General features: G+C 45.7%; 1 protein-coding gene across 5 annotated transcripts in view; it reads left to right on the plus strand.

The window, feature by feature from the left end:
* The window catches only part of TRERF1 (transcriptional regulating factor 1), a 366,725-nt gene that overhangs the window by 238,774 nt on the left and 101,991 nt on the right, over window positions 1-25,960 (plus strand). For 4 of the 5 annotated variants that reach the window (XM_063918304.1, XM_063918300.1, XM_063918302.1 and 1 more), the window contains 3 exons: window positions 1,266-2,863; window positions 8,152-8,195; window positions 24,542-24,680. In XM_063918304.1, the coding sequence (XP_063774374.1) occupies window positions 1,496-2,863; window positions 8,152-8,195; window positions 24,542-24,680 (1,551 nt within the window). In that variant the 5' untranslated portion in view covers window positions 1,266-1,495. The remainder of the gene's footprint in view (window positions 1-1,265; window positions 2,864-8,151; window positions 8,196-24,541; window positions 24,681-25,960) is intronic. The other variant, XM_063918303.1, reaches the window with a different exon arrangement.

Consider the following 25,960-nt stretch of genomic DNA (forward strand, 5'->3'; position numbering starts at 1 on the left):
ATCCCTAGGCAAGTTCTCACTTCCAAACTGTGTGTGTTAGGGTGTCAAGACATGATAGTCCTCGATAACCCTGATACTCAGTATGTTACGAATATGTGCTCCTTGGCTAAGGTGTGCATTGCTTGCTCTTGGATGGCCCGAATAGGTCCCACGTTTACTGAATGGGTAGCATTGGTAAATACTTCCTTGAAACATGAAAAATAAGTTTATATGTCTAAGGGTACAATATACAATTTTGCTAACATCTGGGCTACATAGGTGGGCTCTTCTTATTCCGTCATACTTAATTTTTAGTGGATCTATGTTTAGATGGGGTACCTTATATCTACAAATGGGTCCCCATACGTCGCCCTCTTTCGGCGAGCTTATGCTTGTATAATATCTGTTTTGTACATGGGTATTCCAACAAAGCTCATGTATTTCTCCCTCTTTTTTTCTTTTTCTCCTGTTTGTGTGATTTCTTTTCAAGTACACATTACTGCTCTGCTCTGTATCATGTTTTGCTTAATAAAAACTACATTATACAAAAATAATAATAAAAGCTGTCTAACATTTGTGTGCTACATGCAAAAGCAGCCAGTATTTATCCTGCACCGAAAAAATATAACCCACCCAAACACTAAATATCTCTGCACATGTTACATCTGCCCCACCTTTCAGTACAACATGGTTTTACCCAGTTGTTTGCTTTTTTGCTTTGCTGACAGTACAAACATAAATTAGGCCCTATATTTAGAATTATGGTCCAACATAGTAATGATATGTTGACAATACTACAATTGTCAATTGGAAGTACTGCTCATACTGACCGTTTGAAACCATCCATGTAATTATTTGCTAAATCTTTCAGATTAAAACATATGATAAAAATGTTACTGTAGGTCACCCTATGGCTTCTCTCATATCCAGGAACAAGACTGCAGGTGCACCATACACCATTAAAATGATAACAACCATCATATCCGAGGTTCTTGGCATATATTGGCCAATATATGAGCCTGCCCACCTACTTCACGGTGACCTCATTGGACAGGTCCCTAACATTATAGGGGTTCGCCCCCTCTCTACAATGGCTTCTCTCATATTACTGCTATTGTCCTGAAGATAAGGCATCAGACTTTCTGTATCACAAACTCCCACTGAATCATTGTCCCCCAGGCAGTGGCATTAAAGTATGCCATTGGCCAGGCATAATCCAACTGCTTTAGTTATAAACAAATATTGTTGCAGTATGTAACTGAAATAACTGTGTTTCCTCTTGGCAGATGGACTCCTGTTCCACAAGATTGTTACTTAGCTACTCTCTCTCACCTTCTGAAGAGGCAAAACCCTTACCCTTTGAGGATCCTCTGCATTTATAACTCCAAGGATTATGCCATCTGAATACATGGGCACGCTCAATACTTAACTAACTCCTTATTTCTACCTACCCATCTCTCAGGGACACTATCCTATATGGGCACTGCTCTTACAAGGTCAGATTACTCAAGTCACCATGGAGGATCAGCATCTATACAAGACACATCTTGTTTCCAACAGTAATGATAGTTTTTACTATCAACAAATGCAGCATCAGGCAGACGGCCAGGTGCTCAACCACAGTTATGACTCATTGGATAAGAACGCCTCGGAGTCATCCTCTTCCTCACCCCATTTATCCCAAGATTCCAGAGATGGTGCATTAATTTCAGGAACTAAACATATTGGACAGGTTGATTTGTCCAGGAAATCTCATTGGACAAGCCTGGGGTCTGGTAGTCACATTCAGGAGAACAGTCAGTTAAATTGCTTCGACCAAAGCTTACAGTGGAGTGCACAAGTACAAAATGACGTAACAGATGGCAACCAGGTGTCTTACTATCCTGCACATGACAATCAGCCTAAAGTGACCAGCAGGGCTTTGCATAAGTTAGATTCTTTCACACAGGTATTTGCCAGGCAGAACTTAAGAATCCATGCCATGTCTCAGGGTGTACCGGAACCGTCGTCACTTATTGACAGCGACAGTACTCTCCGGCAGCTGCTGTCACTCAAGCCAATCTCTGAGCAGCAAGCTCCACCAATCGCTTTGGACAGATATCCTCAGGTGTCACAGCAAATGTATTCAGGACTAGCAAGTCAACAGCAGAAGCATCAGCTGCAGCCCATGCAACCGTCACAGTCGCATATTTATTATGAGTATTTTCAGCACTCTGCTCAGGTTCAGCCGCAGTCTTTAATGCAACAAGGTCACCAGTTTGTCCAGCAAGTGCAGTCTCACCAGGCACTACCGCAGCATTCACAGGACATGCAGAGGACTCATTATTATATGCAGCATCATCAGGCAGGACAGCAACGGCTTTCAGTTGAGGACATGAAGCAGCAGCGCCTGTTTTCTGGTCACGTGTCTCAATATTACCAGATGCATCCAGCGGGGCAAGAAATGCATCATGGTGTTCAGCAATCCCATAATCCTGACATGCAACTCCAAGAACCAGTGTATAACACAGAATGCAATTCCAAAGCTGACCTTTATGCGCAGGAAAAGTCTCACAGTGTGCAGCTTATTCAGCTGGGTGCCGTGCCTCAGTATGTGTATCAGAACGCTCAGCCACTCAGGTATTCATATAAACAGAGCATGGTGCCACAGCAGCAGCTGCAACAGCAACTCAGTCCACAAAAGCCATATAACAATGACGTTCTACCTTCAGTTCTTATTGACAGCCCTGTGAGCCTACCAAATGCTGATGCTGTAGACAGCTATAGCCAGGATATAGGAGTCATGACCAGTGCTGACCCTCACCCGCAGGCTTTAGCCCAAGATACCTCCTACTTGCATGTCGGTCAAAGAGCTCATCACTCTCCAAACACAGTGTGGCCACAGGTAAAGTTATATGCATTAAATGTGGAGTCTCGGGCATGGAAAAGGAAGAAATCAGCATTAGAATATTCAAGTTGCCTGCATTGATTTGAACTGATTTTCTTTACATAGCTGACTTACTCTGGCCCTGAGTAACTGCCCGGGCGAGGAGTGACTGCCTGCTTCCCATTATAGAGGAAATAGCAAGGGTCTGTATAGGCCGGGCAATTAACAGACATGGCAAGGACTCTCCTTGTTACTTCTTTCTGTAACATATTGTGTAGGCTGTACACCACATCTGATCATTATTGGGACAGTAATAATGCATCTTTATATATATCATGTATAACATGCCGTCTATAATACCATGTATAACATACCAAAGCCGTAACTAGACTAACGAGAGGGAATTGGCTCCCCCCCCTCCCTCCCGTTTTTCCAATAGGGACATAAGGTGCACCCCTTTGGAGGAAGGGGCATGACAAGATTGATCCCAGAGCAAGCCCATGCTATGAAGCACCTTCCCACATTTTTATATATATATATATATATATATATATATATATATATTATATATATTTTTTATATATATATATATATACAAACAAAACAAAGGTTTCACTATCGCAGTCTCACTCCAAAAATTCCGTATTTTGGATATGGGATACTCAACCCGTATATGTATATATATATATATATATATATATATATATTTTTTTTTTATATATATATATATATATATACACATACACATACACTGTGTATGTATATATATATATATATATATATATATATATATACACTGTGTATATATATATATATATATATATATATAAAAAAATAAATATATATGGAAAATAAAAGTGAGAATAGGCGCCTCCTAGCGTAATAATGTATGTATAGTGTGACCTTTACCCTCGGTATCACCCAAGTGAATTCAAGGTGTACCGTGAATGGTGGAGTTCCAACCACTTCTTTGAATAGCACAGTGTCACGGTTCTGACATATGATAGGATTAGTTGTCATCAATAATGGTCTGGTGGTCCTTTTCATAGGTTTTGACCTCCCTCCACCAGCTGTGCACGGCACCCTGCAGCTTACCAGCAGACCTGTTACAGGTGACACTGTGCTATTCAAAGAAGTGGTTGGAATTCCACCATTCACAGTACACCTTGAATTCACTTGGGTGATACCGAGGGTGAAGGTCACACTATACATACATTATTACACTAGGAGGCGCCTATTCTCACTTTTATTTTCCAGATTTCCAAAAGGTTTGTCTGAACAACCAACCACCGGAGGAAAGGGCTGCCACCCCATAAGAGAAACAAATGGGGGAGTGTACCAGAAACATAAAGAAGTTTAAATACTATCAAAGGAGATGGGACTTGTGAGCTGAGAGGAAGGAGTAGCGCCCATTACCCCCCCCCCCCCCCTTTTCCAAAATAAATATATAGGGGTAAATTTACTAAGATGGGAGTTCTATTTAAGATGGGATGTTTCCCATAGCAACCAATCAGGTTCTACTTCTCATTTATCTAGCACCTTCTAGAAGATGATACTTGTAATCTGATTGGTTGCTCTGGGCAACATCCCAACTTAAATAGAACTCCCATCTTAGTAAATTTACCCCATAGAGAGAGAGAGAGAGAGAGAGAGAGAGAGAGAGAGAGAGAGAGAAATAATACACACACATTTATAGACCACTGCAAGAAAATAGATTTGGACACAAATCCTCTTTATACCACATTCATACACTTAACTTAAGTGCTCGTTGTTATTCAGTTACAATACTCTTTATTAAATAATACAGTTCAATATACTGCCATACCCAGGATTCAAACCTATAACCTGTTGAATTCTAATCAAACACACTATTCATTGAGCTATTTGGTCCTACATAAAAACTTTGAACACTACTGTATATGAAGCTACTGGTACAGTGCATCCGGAAAGTATTCATAGTGCTTCACTTTTTCCACATTTTGTTATATTACAGCTTCATTCCAAAATGGTATAAATTCATTTTTCCACTCAAAATTCTACACACAATACCCCATAATGACAACGTGAAAAAAGTTTTTTGAGATTTTTGCAAATTTATTAAAAATAAAAACTAAGAAATCATATGTACATAAGTATTCACAGCCTTTGCTCAATACTTTATTGATGCACCTTTGGCAGCGATTACAGCCTCAAGTCTTTTTGAATATGATGCCACAAGCTTGGCACACCTATCTTTGGGCAGTTTCGCCCATTCATCTTTGCAGCACCTCTCAAGCTCCATCAGGTTGGATGGGAAGCGTCGGTGCACAGCCATTTTCAGATCTCTCCAGAGATGTTCAATATATATATTGGCTGTGTGCTTAGGGTCATTATCCTGCTGAAAGATAAACTGTCACCCCAGTCAAGAGCGCTCTGGAGCATGTTTTCATCCAGGATGTCTTTGTACATTGCTGCATTCATCTTTTCCTCTATCCTGACTAGTCTCCCAGTACCTACTGCTAAAAAAACATCCTCACAGCATGATGCTGCCACCACCATGCTTCACTGTAGGGATGGTATTGGCCTGGTGATGAGCGGTGCCTAATTTCCTTCAAACATGATGCCTGACATTCACACCAAATAGTTCAATCTTTGTCTCATCAGACCAGAGAATTTTTTTTCTCATGGTCTGAGAGTCCTTCAGGTGCATTTTGGCAAACTCCAGGCGGGCTGCCATGTGATTTTTACTAAGGAGTGGCTTTCGTCTGGTCACTCTACTATACAGGCCTAATTGGTGGATTGCTGCAGAGATGGTTGTCCTTCTTGGAAGGTTCTCCTCTCTCCCCAGAGGATGATCATCGGCTTCTTGGTCACCTCCCTGACTAGGGCCTTCTCCCCCTATCGCTCAGTTTAGATGGCCGGCCAGCTCTAGGAAGAGTCCTGGTGGTTCCAAACTTCTTCCATTTACGGATGATGGAGGCCACTGTGCTCATTGGGACCTTCAAAGCAGCAGATATTTTTCTGTACCCTTCCCCAGATTTGTGCCTCGAGAAAATCCTGTCTCAGAGGTCTACAGACAATTCCTTTGACTTCATGCTTGGTTTGTGCTTAGACATGCACTGTCAAGTGTGGGACCTTATATAAACAGGTGTGTGCCTTTCCAAATCATGTCCAATCTACTGAATTTATTACAGGTGGACTCCAATTAAGCTGTAGGAATATCTCAAGGATGATCAGTGGAAACAGGATGCACCTGAGCTCAATTTTGAGCTTCCTGGCAAAGGCTGTAAATACTTACGTACATGTGATTTCTTAGTTTTTTTTTTTTAATACATTTGCAAAAATCACAAAAAAAATTTTTTTACATTGTTATTATGGGGTATTGGGGGTCATTCCCAGTTGTTCGCTCGTTGCCGATTTTCGCAACGGAGCGATTAAGGCAAAAATGCGCATGCGCATGGTACGCAGTACGCATGCGCATGGTACGCAGTACGCATGCGCTAAGTATTTTAGCACAAAACTTAGTAGATTTACTCATGTCCGAACTAAGAATTTTCATCGTTGAAGTGATCGGAGTGTGATTGACAGGAAGCGGTTGTTTCTGGGCGGAACTGACCGTTTTCACGGAGTGTGTGGAAAGATGCGGGCGTACCAGGATAAAACGCGGGAGTGTCTGGAGAAACGGGGGAGTGGCTGGCCGAACGCAGGGCGTGTTTGTGACGTCAAACCAGGAACGAAACGGGCTGAGCTGATCGCAGTGTAGGAGTAAGTCTCGAGCTACTCAGAAACTGCTAAGAAATTTCTATTCGCAATTCTGCTAATCCTTAGTTCGCAATTCTGCTAAGCTAAGATACACTCCCAGAGGGCGGCGGCCTAGTGTGTGCAATGCTGCTAAAATCTGCTAGCGAGCGAACAACTCGGAATGACCCCCATTGTGTGTAGAATTTTGAGGGAAAAAATGAATTTATTCCATTTGGAATAAGGCTTTAACATAACAAAATGTGGAAAAAGTGAAGCGCTGTGAATATTTTTCGGATGCACTGTACTTTGTAAAAGAATAATCAGCATTGCAAGTGAGCAGATCTATGTAGTGTGCAGCCACACATTCCGTTCTCTTGCAGCCACGCACTACATACAGTAGATTTGCTCAGCCGCAATGCTATTAATTTTTTCACAAAATGCAAGGTAAGCTTCAAATAGTTAGATTTCTCTAGCTTAGAATTCTCTGCCTTTCTATGCAAGGGCAGATAGCTCAATGAATAGATTGTCTGACTGCAATGCCATAGGTAATGTGTTTGAATCCCGGGTATGTCAGCATCTTGAAATGTAATAAAGGACAGTGTGACTGAATAACACAGAAATATCAAGTTGAGTTCATAAATGTTGTATAGGTATTAGCGACAGAAGGGGTCAGGGTAGGAGATGCTGGGCTTCAAAAAGGGGGGAAACTGCAAGTGAAAATAATGAAAACATATAATTGACAAATGCCGCCAACAGCTCCCCCTACCCTGCAGCGGTGCCTCCTCCGCACACACCTAGTTTCGGCCCTGTAACGTACTTCCTCAGAAACAAAGGGTCCCCAGAAATTATATAAAAATGTTGACAACTGCCCACCTATTTATATAAGCATTAGAAAGAAATCATATATTGCTCTTACCATTGTTACAAATACAGGTTGAGTCTCCCTTATCCAAAATGCTTGGGACCAGAGGTATTTTGGATATGGGATTTTTCCGTATTTTGGAATAATTGCATACCATAGTGAGATATCATGGTGATGGGACCTAAATCTAAGCACAGAATACATTTATGTTACATATACACCTTATACACACAGCCTGAAGGTCATTTTAGCCAATATTTTTTATAACTTTGTGCATTAAACAAAGTGTATCTACATTCACACAATTCATTTATGTTTCATATACACCTTATACACACAGCCTGAAGGTCATTTAATACAATATTTTTAATAACTTTGTGTATTAAACAAAGTTTGTGTACATTGAGCCATCAAAAAACAAAGGTTTCACTATCTCACTCTCACTCAAAAAAGTCCGTATTTCGGAATATTCCGTATTTCGGAATATATGGATATGGGATACTCAACCTGTACTGTAGTTAGCATAATTTATAGCAATCTCATTCACTAGGGGAGATTCAAATGTTTGAAAAGTCAGTTGGGAGTCTGTTTTTTCCTATCTAATAGACAGGAAAAAACAGACACCCAACCGACTTTTCAAACATTTGAATCTCCCCCACTGTGTACTACTTTTATTGTGCTGCTTTTTTTTTAAAGTGCAAGAATATTTCACCTTTTTTTACAGCACGTGTCAGATGGGCACCCTCAGGCCGTCTCTGCAGATAACAGGTAGCATTCAGTATTACATTGCTGCATAAATGTATATATAAATAAACTATCTATCTATTTATCTATCTATGTGGAAGGAAGGCACTCTTGGACCCAATTCAATGAACAAATGAGAAGTTGCAGCTTGCTTAAGCCAACGATTCAGGGATTTTCACCCTTTTATCAAGATTTATGGACAATCTGACAAAGTACAAGAACAGTTATAAATTCCTACATTTACCAATCGTGCACATCAGGATCCCCGCCATGCGATCTGCCAGAGAGCCGATGACATCATCACTGTGTTGCAGGTCAGGCAATTCGGACGTCTGATGGTGATGTGGCTAAGCGGCGGTAGCCCCTCACCTAGGGAACCAACATATACAATGAAGGGGGAACACATACATGGGGGCAGACATCAATACCAGGAAGCGGTACAGCAAAAACAATGAAATACCATCATGTCAAAACGTTAAATTGTACAGCGTGCCTCTATTTATTTCTGCACACTAGCGTGCCTGAACCACTGCTGAGATATCAGTGAGTCCACATCGTGGCATAACTCACGCTGGTCCAAAGTAGAAGACAATATGATAAAGAACAAACTGCAGTGAGCTAAAATCTAGTGTTATGGGCGACGGTTTAGCGTTATAAGGAGCAACTGAATGATAGAGTTTCATTGAGGCCAGAGGTTGTACAGTCTGCAATGTGTGGATCCACCTGGTCTTTTTTTTTGTAGGATAATTTTTCCCTCGTCTCCTCCTCTTGCATTAGGGGGTACCCACTCTATGATCTTATAACGGAGGGTTCCAAGGCTATGTTGCTGTGTTTTGAAGTGCCTTGCCATGGGTTGATTGGATCCTTTGCCTTTTAGGGTGGCTCAAATGCTTGAGCGGTGCAGAGCCATCCTTTCTTTTAGTTGTCGGGTACTCTTCCCTGTGTATAGGAGGCCACATGGGCACTTGGTGTAATATATGATGTACTTAGTGGAGCACATTACAGGGTGATTGATGTAGAATTTCTTGCCTGATCTGGGATGATGGAACACACTGTCAGCCTCTAAGTAACTGCATGTAGTGCAGCCTGTACATCCACAATTGCCACCCTTTCTAGTTAGGAAATGTGGCATAATGCTAGATTTAAAATCAGACACGTCATTGTGCACCACAACAGCATTGGTGAAATGGGGGGAGTGGTGTGGGTGTGATCGCGGTGGCTGCATGTTGTCAAACGCAGCTGCTGCGATCAGAAACATGGCGGCAGGCCTCCTGCAGCTAACGCCAGCAGGAGGCAACCTTAATTTCTGCTATCCAGCAGAAGTTGCGATCGCATCGCAATTTCTACTTGATGATGGGGAGGAGGCAGCGGTCAACATGCTGGGCGGCTTTGCCCTGCGATGGCCGGCCCCCAGCATGCGAACAAAAGGATTGCAAATTCTGCTAATTAGCAGAATTTGCAATCCTTACTGAATAAGTCCCTTATACCTCTTCTTGTACTTTGTCAGATTGTTCATAAGTCTTGATTAAAGACCTGCAGTGCACATGGTTTTGCCCAACTGCTAACAAATTTGCTCCTGCAATCAACTCTGAATTACCCCCTTAGAACCTAGCAGAGAAGACCTGGTACTTGCAGAATGACATGCAGTTCAAGAAATAATATTTACCACACAGACAATACAATGCTACCACCTGCAATTTGAAGAATACCATATTCTGGGATCCGATCATGTGATGGATCCTGACACCCAACATTGCCGCCGACGGAACCCAGCATGCAGCAAGTGCATACACTCTTGCCAATGCGGGGTCCGACAGAGTGGAGCCACGTGACATGATGCACTATGCAGCATGTCATTGCTAGCAACACGTGTGAGTGCACATATCATATGTACACACCAGACGATGTACCCGAATATGTTTCTCCGATCCACAGGACCAGGCTACATTTCGTCTAGTGTGTACCCAGCTATACTGTCTCTGTTTTATCGAGAAAAGGATAAAAGAAAGATGCTTTATTTAATATAGTATTATAAAATTGATAAAAGTGACAGTTATCCAGCTAATTGCAACCACCACAGCCAATGAATAAAGGCCCAATTCATGTTTTGAAGTAAAACAAAAAAGCAAGTAACTTTTTATGCGGAACAAAACATTTTGCCATGCAATGGGAGCAAATACATTAAATGTATTTTTGTTCAGGGTAAATGCTGGCTGCTCTTGTATGTAGCCCACTAATGTTAGCTTTATTTTTACACTGCAATTTAGGTTTCAGTTTGGACACACCCCTCCCAAATCTAACACATCTACCCCACCAACAGTGCAACATGGTTTTGTCCTGGTACAGTTACTTGCTTTTTTTTTTTGCTTTACTTCCAAATCAGAATCAGGCCCAAAGCTTTCCCCTGCCTACAAGGCACACGCGTTAGCAATTTACTTCCAAACTAAAACTATTTCTCTAACGTCCTAGTGGATGCTGGGGACTCCGAAAGGACCATGGGGAATAGCGGCTCCGCAGGAGACTGGGCACAAAGTAAAAGCTTTAGGACTAGCTGGTGTGCACTGGCTCCTCCCCCTATGACCCTCCTCCAAGCCTCAGTTAAGATTTTGTGCCCGAACGAGAAGGGTGCAATCTAGGTGGCTCTCCTGAGCTGCTTAGAGTAAAAGTTTAAATAGGTTTTTTTATTTTCAGTGAGACCTGCTGGCAACAGGCTCACTGCATCGAGGGACTAAGGGGAGAAGAAGCGAACTCACCTGCGTGCAGAGTGGATTGGGCTTCTTAGGCTACTGGACATTAGCTCCAGAGGGACGATCACAGGCCCAGCCATGGATGGGTCCCGGAGCCGCGCCGCCGGCCCCCTTACAGAGCCAGAAGAGTGAAGAGGTCCGGAAAAATCGGCGGCAGAAGACGTCCTGTCTTCAATAAGGTAGCGCACAGCACCGCAGCTGTGCGCCATTGCTCTCAGCACACTTCACACTCCGGTCACTGAGGGTGCAGGGCGCTGGGGGGGGGGGGCGCCCTGGGACGCAATGAAAATACCTTAAATGGCTAAAAATACATCACATATAGCTCCTGGGCTATATGGATGTATTTAACCCCTGCCAGTTTTCCACACAAAAGCGGGAGAAAGGCCGCCGAAAAAGGGGCGGAGCCTATCTCCTCAGCACACAAGCGCCATTTTTTCCTCACAGCTCCGTTGGAGGAAGGCTCCCTGACTCTCCCCTGCAGTCCTGCACAACAGTAACAGGGTAAAACAAGAGAGGGGGGGCACTAAATTGGCATATTAATATATACAGCAGCTATATTAGGGAAAAACACTTATATAAGGTTATCCCTGTGTATATATATATATAGCGCTCTGGTGTGTGCTGGCAAACTCTCCCTCTGTCTCCCCAAAGGGCTAGTGGGGTCCTGTCCTCTATCAGAGCATTCCCTGTGTGTGTGCTGTGTGTCGGTACGCTGTGTCGACATGTATGAGGAGGAAAATGGTGTGGAGGTGGAGCAATTGCCTGTGTTAGTGATGTCACCCCCTAGGGAGTCGACACCTGACTGGATGGTCTTATGGAAAGAATTACGTGATAGTGTCGGCACTTTACAAAAGACTGTTGACGACATGAGACAGCCGGCAAATCAGTTAATACCTGTACAGGCGTCTCAAACACCGTCAGGGGCTATAAAACGCCCGTTACCTCAGGTCGATACAGACACTGACACGGACACTGACTCCAGTGTCGACGGTGAGGAAACAAACGTATTTTCCAGTAGGGCCACACGTTACATGATCACGGCAATGAAGGAGGTTTTGAACATTTCTGATACTACAAGTACCACAAAAAAGGGTATTATGTGGGGTGTGAAAAAACTACCCGTAGTTTTTCCTGAATCAGATGAATTAAATGAGGTGTGTGATGATGCGTGGGTTTCCCCCGATAAAAAACTGCTAATTTCTAAAAAAATATTGGCATTATACCCTTTCCCACCAGAGGTTAGGGCGCGTTGGGAAACAACCCCTAGCGTAGATAAGGCGCTCACACGCTTATCAAAACAAGTGGCGTTACCGTCCCCTGATACGGCCGCCCTCAAGGAACCAGCTGATAGGAAGCTGGAAAATATCCTTAAAAGTATATACACACATACTGGTATTATACTGCGACCAGCAATCGCCTCAGCCTGGATGTGCAGTGCTGGGGTGGCTTGGTCGGATTCCCTGACTGAAAATATTGATACCCTGGACAGGGACAATATATTATTGACTATAGAGCATTTAAAGGATGCATTTCTATATATGCGAGATGCACAGAGGGATATTTGCACTCTGGCATCAAGAGTAAGTGCGATGTCCATTTCTGCCAGAAGAGGATTATGGACGCGACAGTGGTCAGGGGATGCGGATTCCAAACGGCATATGGAAGTATTGCCGTATAAAGGGGAGGAGTTATTTGGGGTCGGTCTATCGGACCTGGTGGCCACGGCAACGGCTGGAAAATCCACCTTTTTACCCCAAGTCACCTCGCAGCAGAAAAAGATACCGTCTTTTCAGGCTCAGTCCTTTCGTCCCCATAAGGGCAAGCGGGCAAAAGGCCACTCATATCTGCCCCGGGGCAGAGGAAGGGGAAAAAGAATGCAGCAAACAGCCTCTTCCCACGAACAGAAGCCCTCCCCCGCTTCTGCCAAGTCCTCAGCATGACGCTGGGGCCTTACAAGCGGACTCAGGCACGGTGGGGGCCCGTCTCAAGAATTTCAGCGCGCAGTGGGCACACTCGCAAGTGGACCCCTGGATCCTGCAGGTAGTATCTCAGGGGTACAAATTGGAATTCGAGACGTCTCCCCCTCGCCGGTTCCTGAAGTCTGCTTTACCAACGTCTCCCCCCGACAGGGAGGCGGTATTGGAAGCCATTCACAAGCTGTATTCCCAGCAGGTGATAATCAAGGTACCCCTCCTACAACAGGGAAAGGGGTATTATTCCACGCTGTTTGTGGTACCGAAGCCGGACGGCTCGGTGAGACCCATTTTAAATCTGAAATCCTTGAACACTTACATAAAAAGGTTCAAGTTCAAGATGGAGTCACTCAGAGCAGTGATAGCGAACCTGGAAGAAGGGGACTATATGGTGTCTCTGGACATCAAGGATGCTTACCTCCATGTCCCAATTTGCCCTTCTCACCAAGGGTACCTCAGGTTTGTGGTACAGAACTGTCACTATCAGTTTCAGACGCTGCCGTTTGGATTGTCCACGGCACCCCGGGTCTTTACCAAGGTAATGGCCGAAATGATGATTCTTCTTCGAAGAAAAGGCGTCTTAATTATCCCTTACTTGGACGATCTCCTGATAAGGGCAAGGTCCAGAGAACAGTTAGAGGTCGGAGTAGCACTATCTCAAGTAGTACTACGACAGCACGGATGGATTCTAAATATTCCAAAATCACAGCTGATTCCGACGACACGTCTGCTGTTCCTAGGGATGATTCTGGACACAGTACAGAAAAAGGTGTTTCTCCCGGAGGAGAAAGCCAAGGAGTTATCCGACCTAGTCAGGAACCTCCTAAGACCAGGCCAAGTGTCAGTGCATCAATGCACAAGGGTCCTGGGAAAGATGGTGGCTTCTTACGAAGCGATTCCATTCGGCAGATTCCACGCAAGAACTTTTCAGTGGGATCTGCTGGACAAATGGTCCGGATCGCATCTTCAAATGCATCAGCGGATAACCCTGTCTCCAAGGACAAGGGTGTCTCTCCTGTGGTGGTTACAGAGTGCTCATCTCCTAGAGGGCCGCAGATTCGGCATTCAGGATTGGGTCCAGGTGACCACGGATGCCAGCCTGAGAGGCTGGGGAGCAGTCACACAGGGAAGAAATTTCCAGGGCTTGTGGTCAAGCATGGAAACGTCACTTCACATAAATATCCTGGAACTAAGGGCCATTTACAATGCCCTAAGTCAGGCAAGACCTCTGCTTCAGGGTCAGCCGGTGTTGATCCAGTCGGACAACATCACGGCAGTCGCCCACGTAAACAGACAGGGCGGCACAAGAAGCAGGAGGGCAATGATGGAAGTGGCAAGGATTCTTCGCTGGGCGGAGAATCATGTGATAGCACTGTCAGCAGTGTTCATTCCGGGAGTGGACAACTGGGAAGCAGACTTCCTCAGCAGACACGATCTTCACCCGGGGGAGTGGGGACTTCACCCAGAAGTCTTCCACATGATTGTGAACCGTTGGGAAAAACCAAAAGGTGGACATGATGGCGTCCCGCCTCAACAAAAAACTGGACAGATATTGCGCCAGGTCAAGGGACCCTCAGGCAATAGCTGTGGACGCTCTGGTAACACCGTGGGTGTACCAGTCAGTGTATGTGTTCCCTCCTCTTCCTCTCATACCAAAAGTACTGAGAATCATAAGAAGGAGAGGAGTAAAGACTATACTCGTGGCTCCGGATTGGCCAAGAAGGACTTGGTACCCGGAAATTCAAGAGATGCTCACGGAAGATCCGTGGCCTCTACCTCTAAGAAAGGACCTGCTCCAGCAGGGACCATGTCTGTTCCAAGACTTACCGCGGCTGCGTTTGACGGCATGGCGGTTGAACGCCGAATCCTGAAGGAAAAAGGCATTCCGGATGAAGTCATCCCTACCCTGATCAAAGCCAGGAAGGATGTAACCATACAACATTATCACCGTATTTGGCGTAAATATGTTGCGTGGTGCGAGGCCAGGAAGGCCCCTACAGAGGAATTTCAACTGGGTCGTTTCCTGCATTTCCTGCAAACAGGACTGTCTATGGGCCTCAAATTAGGGTCCATTAAGGTTCAAATTTCGGCCCTGTCAATATTCTTCCAAAAAGAACTGGCTTCTGTTCCTGAAGTTCAGACGTTTGTCAAGGGAGTACTGCATATACAGCCTCCTTTTGTGCCTCCAGTGGCACCTTGGGATCTCAATGTAGTTTTGGGATTCCTAAAATCACATTGGTTTGAACCACTCACCACTGTGGACTTAAAATATCTCACATGGAAAGTGGTAATGCTGTTAGCCCTGGCTTCAGCCAGGCGTGTCTCAGAATTGGCGGCTTTATCCTATAAAAGCCCTTACCTAATTTTTCATACGGACAGGGCAGAATTGAGGACTCGTCCTCAATTTCTTCCTAAGGTGGTTTCAGCATTTCACTTAAACCAGCCTATTGTGGTGCCTGCGGCTACTAGGGACTTGGAGGATTCCAAGTTGCTGGACGTAGTCAGGGCCCTGAAAATATATGTTTCCAGGACGGCTGGAGTCAGAAAATCTGATTCGCTGTTTATCCTGTATGCACCCAGCAAGCTGGGTGCTCCTGCTTCTAAGCAGACGATTGCTCGTTGGATTTGTAGTACAATTCAGCTTGCACATTCTGTGGCAGGCCTGCCACAGCCAAAATCTGTAAAAGCCCATTCCACACGGAAAGTGGGCTCATCTTGGGCGGCTGCCCGAGGGGTCTCGGCTTTACAACTTTGCCGAGCAGCTACTTGGTCAGGGGCAAACACGTTTGCTAAATTCTACAAATTTGATACCCTGGCTGAGGAGGACCTGGAGTTCTCTCATTCGGTGCTGCAGAGTCATCCGCACTCTCCCGCCCGTTTGGGAGCTTTGGTATAATCCCCATGGTCCTTTCGGAGTCCCCAGCATCCACTAGGACGTTAGAGAAAATAAGAATTTACTTACCGATAATTCTATTTCTCATAGTCCGTAGTGGATGCTTGGCGCCCATCCCAAGTGCGGATTGTCTGCATTACTTGTACATAGTTATTGTTACAAAAATCGGGTTATTGTTGTTGTGAGCCATCTTTTCAGAGGCTCCTTCTGTTATCATGCTGTTAACTGGGTTCAGATCACAAGTTGTACGGTGTGATTGGTGTGGCTGGTATGAGTCTTACCCGGGATTCAAAATCCTTCCTTATTGTGTACGCTCGTCCGGGCACAGTATCCTAACTGAGGCTTGGAGGAGGGTCATAGGGGGAGGAGCCAGTGCACACCAGCTAGTCCTAAAGCTTTTACTTTGTGCCCAGTCTCCTGCGGAGCCGCTATTCCCCATGGTCCTTTCGGAGTCCCCAGCATCCACTACGGACTATGAGAAATAGAATTATCGGTAAGTAAATTCTTATTTTCTGCATCGGGGTACACTGGGGTTCCACAGGGATAACATCGGGGTGTAGAGTTGGATCTTGATCCAAGGCACCAACAGGCTAAAAGCTTTGACTGTTCCCAAGATGCACAGCGCCGCCTCCTCTATAACCCCGCCTCCGTGCACAGGAGCTCAGTTTGTAAGTTGGTGCCTGCAGTGCAGGCTAACAACAGGGAGGGCTGCGCTGGGCAGCCCTGAAAAGAGCTTTCAAGTGAAGAAAGAAGACTTTAGAGCCGAAGCATAGGCACCTAAAAGTGCTATGTGTCATTCTGATACATCATGCTGCGGTTCCCTCACCTCTCAGCGGCGCTGTACACTCCCGCGCCCTGGTTGCCGGGTAACTACATCGGAGGCTCCAGTTCTCTCATAAGGGCACACACACACCACCGCTACTCTCCGGGATCGCGTGGCTGATGAAAGGAGGAGATAAGAGGGTCCCCCAGGCGGGACCCGCTGCAAACCGCGATCCAGCGCGGTCCTTGGGAGGCGGACCGTGCGCACTGGCGTGGACACTGTGGCTGTGCAGGGACCCCACTAGACCAACAGGGCCTGGGCACAGGTCGGATTTTTGCAATAAGTCCGTTTCTTTGAGGCCCTCAGTATCCCCAGCAGGGGGATCTGGTCTGACCCGTAGCCCCTCCCCCAGCCTCAGGGCGCCATTTACTGCTGATGTTCCCGCACTGGAGCTGCTACTCTCTCTCTCCCTCACTCCCTGTCAGCGTTTGGGCACCATTACACACAAAGCTGCGCTGATCTGGGACTGCTGGGCAATGCCTCCTCTGTAAAGCCGCCTGCATCATCAGCGCTGTGCATTTACAGGACACTTAAGTATTCTACGTCTTTAGACAGTGTTAGTTAAGAACAAGTGCACTTTGTCAGGGTTATTTAGTACAAGTACCCTGTGATATACATCCAGTGTTTATTGTGCATTGCTATAGCTACATACCTAATGAGCTTTACTTGTGTAGTGCAGTTATTACTACAGTATTGCTAGTCCAGTGCAGTTTTATTGTTATCTGTGATAATTTCTGCATTGTACATGTGACTGTGTGTGTGTGTGTGTGTGTGTGTGTGTGTGTGTGTGTGTGTGTGTGTGCCAATAGCTGCTGTGTGATTTCCATTCCGTGTATCTCACATCTACTGCTATCCCTATATTCTGTACCCTGAAAGGGGCTATGTGCATCAGGGTTTTCATATAATATAGTGGTTTTCACAGGATATACTTTTTTTGGTATTTTCTCTGTGTTTTACAGTCACCATTTACCTCTTAAATCCTCTGTGTGTGCTCTGCCTGTAGTCACACTATCCGGGGGGATTTTTGTTAGGTGTTCAGTCTGCTGCTTTTATTGTACTATTCCATAATAATGTCAGCTTGTCAGGGTGAAGGTTCGGTAGCAGACCCTGCGTCTGGCAGTGTTCATGCCCGGGATGTCTCTGAGGAAAATATTGCAGCTGAGGGTTCATGTGCTTGGGGCTGTGTACCCCTTAGTCAGTTTCCTACGTCGGGGGTAACTACTGACCCACCGTGTGCTATATTCTCTAATTTACTGACTACGCTGGTGCCATTACAGCCACATATTGTGTCTGCAGTTAATCCACCATGGGCAGATGCTCTGTCCTCTCAGTTACAGCAATTAAATCAATCTTTGGCCAAGCAAAATCCTAAACCTCGCCCACCTAAGATCAAAGTGTCCTCTAAGCGGGCCCTTACATCCTCACAGTCCACTCATGTTACAGATACTTCATCGGATGAAGATGGCGCATACACTGATCCCTCAGACACTGACGCAGATGCTTCTGATGGGGAATCCCTGACCCAAGTGGATGTTCCTGACCTCTTGGAGGCTATACAGCTGATTCTTCAATTTGATGATGATGACGAACCCCTAGTTACCTCTAAGAAACCAGATAAGTTTAAGCGTCAGAAGGTTACTAAACTAGAAAGAAATTCTCTCTGTCTAAGAAAATGCTGGCTCGTTATCCCCTCGCTGCAGAGTTAAGCTAACATTGGGAAACACCGCCGCCGGTGGACTCACAAGTCGCACGTCTGGTGGTATCATCTGCTCTGCCTGTCTCTACCGTCACCTCTCTGAAGGAACCGACGGATAAGCGTGTGGAGGGTTGCTTGAAGTCCATTTACACTCTGGCTGGAGCTGTGCATAGGCCTACTATTGCGGCCTCTTGGGCTGCTAAAGCTATAGAGTCCTGGGTTCAGGAAGTAGAAGCGAAACTACCATCTAATTTTCCTGATAATGCAAAACAGTGTCTTTCATACATTGTTACAGCCTCTCATTATATTCAGGAGGCGGCATCAGATCATGGTAGACGCGGTATCCTAGCGGCCAAAGCGTCTACCACGTCTCTATTCTGGCTCGCCGGATCCTCTGGTTGCGGTCCTGGTCGGTAGATCTGTACTTGAAAAAGACCTTGGAGGTTATCCAGTTTAAGGGAAACATTCTTTTTGGGGAAGATCTCAACAAGATTGTCGCTGACTTAGCGTCTGCTACGACTGCATGTCTGCCTAGTACTACTCCTTCGGCCCCGAAGGCTAAGAGTACTTCATTTAGTTCCTTTTGACCTCCAGGTAAAGCAAAGGGTCAGGCATACCCGAAACAGGCTCGTACTTCCAAATCCACTAAGCCCAAACCTAAACATGCCTGGGCTGCCTGTCAGCCTGCTGCCAAAACAGACAAGACTGCTGCATGACGGGGCAGGCATCCCTCCTGGGGATCCCAGGGTGGGAGGCCGACTTCTACGGTTTGCTCAGGTTTGGCTACAGACCACTTCAGACGCCTGGGTAAGGGAAGTCGTCACTCACGGATACGCCATCTCTTTCAAGAAACGTCCCCCTCACCAGTTTTGCTCAACAAACGTCCCTTCGGATATGGTGAAAGCAAGAACTCTCCATTTGGTGGTGCAATCCCTTCTGGAAGCAGGGGGTACTATTCAACGCTGTTGCTAGTCCCGAAACCGAATGGATCTTCTCGGCCCACTCTCAACCTCAAGTCTTTGAACAAGTTTGTGAAAGTCTCCAAATTCTGTATGGTAACTCTTCGCTCTATTGTTCTGGCCTTGGAGCCCAAGGACTACATGGTATCCCTGGACATACAGGATGCTTACCTGCACATACCTATTGCAGTGTCGCATCAGCAATACCTGTGGTTTGCTATTGGCAACCTACATTTTCAATTCCAGGCCTTGCCGTTTGGTCTGACCTTGGCTCCTCGAGTTTTCACCATGGTCATGGCTGTCATTCCAGGGGTCCTAAACTGGGAAGCGGACTTCCTCAGTCGTCAGGACATACACGCCGGAGAGTGGAACCTTCACCCGGAGGTCTTACAACTCCGCGTGGAACAATGGGGTCTACCAGATGTAGACCTGATGGCGCCTCGACACAATCACAAGGTTCCGGTCTTCGGAGCAAGGACAAGGGATCCTCCAGCAGCGTTCGTGGACGCATTGGCAATTCCATGGAACTTTTGACTGACGTACGTGTTCCCTCCGGTGGTACTCCTGCCCAGGGTAATTTGGAAGTTCAAGCAAGAAAGAGGAATACTAATTTTAATCGCTCCGGCATGGCCCAGACGGCATTGGTTCTCAGGGGTGTAATAGGGTGTGCCGGCGGCCGGGCTCCCAGCGGCCAGCATACCGGCGCCGGACTCCAGACCGCCGGCATACCAACAGCTGGGCAAGCGCAAATTAGCCCCCCGCGGGCTCGCTGCGCTCACCGCGCTGCAGGCATGGTGGCGCGCTACGCGTGCCATGTGTGCCACGCTATCTATTCTCCCTCCAGGGGGGTCGTGGACCCCCAAGAGGGAGAAAAGGTGTTGGTATGCCGGCTTTCGGGATTCCAACGCTGGTACACTGTGCGCCGGGCTCCCGACAGCCAGGAAACTGAAGACCACCCGGTTCTCAGACCTGCAGGGTCTATCGATATAGGGTCCTCTTCTGCTTCCACAGCGCCCAGACCTCCTCATTCAGAGCCCTTGTGTCTACCAGGATTTGGCCAGGCTGGCTTTGACGGCGTGGCTCTTGAAGCTTCCATACTGAGGGCCAAAGGGTTTTCTGAGGCGGTCATTCAAACTATGTTGAAGGCCTGTAAACCGGCTTCTGCTCAGATTTATCATAGGGTCTGGAATTCTTACTTCGCCTGGTGTGGGACTTACAATTATGATGGATGCAAGTTCAGTACTGCCAAACTTTTGGCTTTCCTGCAACAGGGCCTTGACTTAGGCCTTCGTCTGGCCTCCCTCAAGGTTCATATTTCTGCTTTGTCGATTTGGTTTCAGAGAAAAATTGCGACTCTGCCTGATGTTCATACATTCACTCAGGGTGTTTTGCGGATTCAACCTCCCTATGTCCCGCCTGTGGCTCCTTGGGATTTGTTGGTCGTTCTGGATGCTTTACAAGAGTCTCCGTTTGAACCTCTTGAGTCTGTGGACCTTAAGTGGCTTTCTCTTAAGGTCTTGATCTTGCTGGCTATTGCATCTGCTAGACGGGTTTCAGACTTGGGTGTCTTGTCCTGTCGGTCACCCTTTCTGATTTTTCACCATGACCGTGCGGTTCTTAGAACTCACCCTGGTTATCTGCCTAATGGTATCCGGACTCCAGGTCGACAACAAAAAGGTCGACACGCCTTAGGTCGACGCCAATTGGTCGACACACCTTATGTCGACATGGACAAAAGGTCGACAGGAACAAGGTCGACATGGAAAAAGGTCGACATGAGTTTTTTATGTTTTTTTTCTTTTTTCGAACCTTATCATACTTAACGATCCACGTGGACTACGATTGGAACGGTAATCTGTGCCGAGTGGAGCGGAGCGAAGGCACCATGCCCGAAGCATGGCGAGCGAACGCGGTGCACTAATTGGGGTTCCCGGTCACTCTACGAAGAAAACGACACCAAAAAAACATAAAAAACTCATGTCGACCTTTTTCCATGTCGACCTTGCTCCTGTTGACCTTTTGTCCATGTCGACCTTTTGTCCATGTCGACCTAAGGTGTGTCGAACAATTGGCGTCGACCTAAGGTGTGTCGACATTTTTGTTGTCGACCCTGAGTCCCAGACCCCTGCCTAATGTGGTGTCATCTTTCCACCTTAATGAAGAGATTGTGGTTCCGGCCTTCACCTCTCCAGGTTTATCCTCCAAAGAGCGGTCTTTGGATGTGGTACGGGCTCTCCGTATTTATGTGAAGAGGACAGCTTCTCTTAGGAGATCTGATTCCCTCTTTGTCCTTTTTGGTTTTTACAAACGTGGCTGGCCTGCTAACAAGCAGACCTTGGCCAGATGGATTAGAAGGGTGATTGCACATGCTTATGTACAGGCTGGCCTTCCAGCTCCTGCTACCATCAAAGCCCTTTCTACTCGGTTTGTTGGACCTTCTTGGGCGGCTCGCCGTGGTGCGACCCTTGAACAATTGTGTAAGGCGGCTACGTGGTCCTCAGTGAACATGTTCATAAGGTTCCATGCCTTCGATACTTCCACCTCCCAGGATGCCTCCTTTGGACGCCGGGTTCTTGTGCCCGCTACAGTGTGTCCCCTCCCATGAGGTACTGCTTTAGGACATCCCCGATGTTATCCCTGTGGAACCCCAGTTTACCCCGCTGCAGAAAAGGAGATTTATGGTAAGAACTTACCTTTGTTAAATCTCTTTTTGCGAGGTACACTGGGTTCCACAGGGCGCCCACCCTGACACACTTAGCTTCTTTGGGTTTGTATGGCATTAGCCGCTGATACCTTCTCCTGTCGTGAGAATGTGGTGTATGTGGCTACTAACGGTTGTCGTCTCTTTTACCTGCTACTGCATTGGACTGGTTAACAAAACTGAGCTCCTGTGCACGGAGGCAGGGTTATAGAGGAGGCGGCGCTGTGCATCTTGGGAATAGTCAAAGCTTTAGCCTGTTGGTGCCTCGGATCAAGATCCAACTCTACACCCCGATGTTATCCCTGTGGAACCCAGTGTACCTCGCAGAAAGAGATTTAGCAAAGGTAAGTTCTTACCATAAATCTCCGTTTTAAAATTGAGTGGGGAAAAAAAAGGATAGATTTTCTGCCTGGACTAGTTTGGGCACTTTTTCTGATATTGCTTATTAGTTTATTAGACAGTAATAAACCTCGGGAATCAGGTTATGACCAGGCGACTTAGCAAGACGTAGTAATTGCTTTCTACCTGCAATATTGTATAAAAGTTTGCTTTAAAATCTATTATAAAGCTCTAAATCAGAGGTATGCAACATGCAGCCCTCCAGCTGTTGTGGAACTTCACATTCCAGCATGCCCTAATGGCAAAACTGTTGCAGGGCCTCCTGGGATATGTAGTTCCACAGTAGCTAGAGGACCGCATGTTAAATACCCCTGCTCTAAATTGAAAGGCTTGCCCAATTTGTGTTTGACTGTAATAATTCATTGGTTTGTGTTAGTTCATCCTTTACCTTTGACTAAGTGAATTACTTTATTGTTCTCCTGCAATTTCAGGGGCATGGTACAGAAGATAGACATTAAAAAGATAGACAGTCATGAGGTCTACACCATGAGGTCAACAGGGTAAAGTTAGTTTCAACAGGGTCAAAAGTTAGAAAGTCAAAAGTTAAGCCCCGTACACACAGGGAGAGATGTGTGCTGAGCTATTGATCAGTGACCGATCAGCACACATCTCTCCCCGCTCAGCACACAGCGCGACGTATGCTGAGCGAGGGGTGGGGGGGGGGGAGGGGGGGGAGTATACACACGGAGAGATCCATGCTTAACTTCTAAGCAATCTAGTCAAAACTCAGAGGGGGGTATTCAATTGTTTGAAAAGTCAGTTGGGTGTCTGTTTTTTCCTATCTAATAGACAGGAAAAAACAGACACCCAACCGACTTTTCAAACACTTGAATATCCCCCAGAGAGTCAAACGTTAGACATGGCCAAAAGTTTGGCAAGGTCAAAAGTTAGACCAGTGGTTTCCAAACTTTTTTGAATCACGGCTCCCTAGAATATCAGAATTTTTTTCACGGCATCCCTAGGCCAAAAATTTCGTATTGAGAAATTTAGAAAGAAATATTACATTAAGTAGATCGGTAGATCGCGTTTATATGTCATCCTTAGGGTCAGTTGTGTGGTGAGGGACAAGATTTGCTTCTGTTTGGCCACATATTTTATGACTGGCAGCCAGCAGCACTGGTTTTGCCTATTATATTGACCATAGATAATTTGAATTGGTCCTGGACCACCAACCCAGGGCACCCCTGCAAGTGTCCCGACGCACCACAGGGAGCCACGGCACACAGTTTGGGAACCGCTGAGTTAGACAGTCAAAAGGCCGACAGGGTCAAAAGATAGACAGTGACAACAGGTCAACACAAAAAAGAAAAAATTTTGGGGGTGTTATTTTGTGTTTTTACATTTTTTCCCCCCATATTTGTTGAAATGTGTTCGCTCGCCATACTTCGGGCTTGGTGGCTTGCTCCAGTTCGCTCGCCACAAGGTTGCTAAAGGTAATAGTTTGTGACAGGGATAGTAAATGCAGCAAAAGTTGTAAAAACATTTTTTTTAAATATGTGTCAACCATTTGTGTGTTGACCTTTTTTCATGTCGACCTTTTGACCCTGTCTAACTTTTGAACATGACCAACGTTTGACCCTGTCTAACTTTTGACTGTCGACCATACAGTGTTGACCTATTAACTGTCTATCTAGACAATTTCTATACATTGAAACCCCAATTGCAGTAAAGACTTTGGGATAAACATCATAGGGTGCAAGGAGCTGAAGTTGCTGGAGTTTGTGCGAGAATAGTCATATTTTTAAAGCGGCAATAGTTTGCAAAGCAAAAGCAATCTGGTTTTGCCTTGTAAATTATTGCCGCTTTAAAAAAATGTAGGCATTCTCACACATACTCTGGCACCTCCAGCTTTTTGTACATTATTACATTTATCCCTTTATCTCATTATAAAGTTCTTAAGGTTTGGTATTTTAGTATACCACACCATCCAAACTATCCATTGTATATGATCCAGCTTTGTATTCATGGTATAGCCAGATAAATGTCTGATGATTTATTTACGTGGATGGCAGGCCGACATATAAAGCAAGTTATTTAATAAAGGATGCAGGGAGGCTGGCATATATAAAATGGCAAAGTATATGGGAGGTGGACAACTTTGATAAATACTGAGATAACAGTACAAAACAGGGAGGTAGGTTTGGAAAAATAATTTTCAACTGTTTTTAAATGGGTCAAGCAGGTTGTACACAGACCGTCCGGAATCCAAAAGTCGGCTCACATGCTCAGTGTGCTTCAAAGAATTCAAGAGCCTCCCAGCTCTGAACGGCCACTTGAGGTCACATGGCGGGGTGAGAACAGCCACAACCCTGAAACAGGTAACCACAGATCCTATCTTCTGCTCATATCCCTTAACCTCTTCAGTGCTGGTGCCGAAGAGTCCACAAATAAACATCCTCATTGCTCATCCTGGCACTGGAGTGGTTAATATAATGCTTGCTTGCTCTTTGCTTTGCTTTCTGTAAATGCCATTGTATCTTATGTTTGCTAAGACATTGCATTTATATACTGTTATACATACAGACAGGTGTCTTGTAGAACTTGTATATCCAGCTTATTAGCTGACTCTTTTTTCTTAGTATAAAGTCTTGTGCCAGGAGTAATTGTAATAATGTTAATGCACTTTTATGGTTTCTTATATTGTTCTCATTTACTATTCCGATGCCTGCTTGTCAGAATATGATCAGTATTTTGAAATGTTCTGCACTGAAAGAATTGGGTCAGGGTTGGATACGGTATACTGGCTGACGAGATGCCGGCTGTCAGGATCCCGACGGCGGCATCCCGCCCGCCATAGTACCGGCAGCCTGTGCAGCGAGTCCGCTCGCCGCGCTTCGGGCCTGGTGACGACTGGTTCTATTCTCTCTCAGGTGGTGGCGTGGACCGACCACCCAAATGGGAACACCAGGGGGGCAATCGGTATTCTGACAGCTGCCATTTTACTGGGTATCAGGATTCCGGCGTCAGGAACCTGAACACCGGGATCCTGACAGCCGGTATATTAAATACATCCATTGGGTCAGGACACAGAAATAGCAAGTGGCTGAGGTGGATTCAAAAGAACCTGTAAGTGATAAGTTTCTTTAGCTAAGTAGGTTTAGTCTGGAAGGTATTGAGATTATCCAGATCCCTTGTCGCAAGAGGCCTCAAGGTAAGCCAGACTTTATTGCAGTAGTGTGTGCGCCATGGCATGCAATGTTTTCACTGCATGTATCCTTCACTTGCATGTATTTTCCAACTTCAGGTGACTGTCACTACAAAAAGGTGCTGTTCTGAGTCTTAAGGTTTGCGCTGCTTCTCATGGCTTTTGCTGCGCACAAATCACTTTCCACTATCCAGTCATACAATACATATTTGTCACAACCTTTTATCTGGTCAGATTTCTCGTTGTCTTTTTTAAAGGGATTTTAATTATTGTTACTGATAATTGATAGTTTAGGCTTCTTTCCCTGTAACCTTGTTCTCTATGGCCCTGATTCAAAGTCACATGAAATGGGTGGCACAATTGTGGATGATTGTAATTCCCATGTGAGTATCCACCCGTAATCTGAGTTTACATATCTATGCGATCGCCTTGCCCCCAGCCGTAATGGCACTT

This window comes from Pseudophryne corroboree, chromosome 4 (assembly GCF_028390025.1).
Source record: "Pseudophryne corroboree isolate aPseCor3 chromosome 4, aPseCor3.hap2, whole genome shotgun sequence".
Taxonomy (NCBI): domain Eukaryota; kingdom Metazoa; phylum Chordata; class Amphibia; order Anura; family Myobatrachidae; genus Pseudophryne; species Pseudophryne corroboree.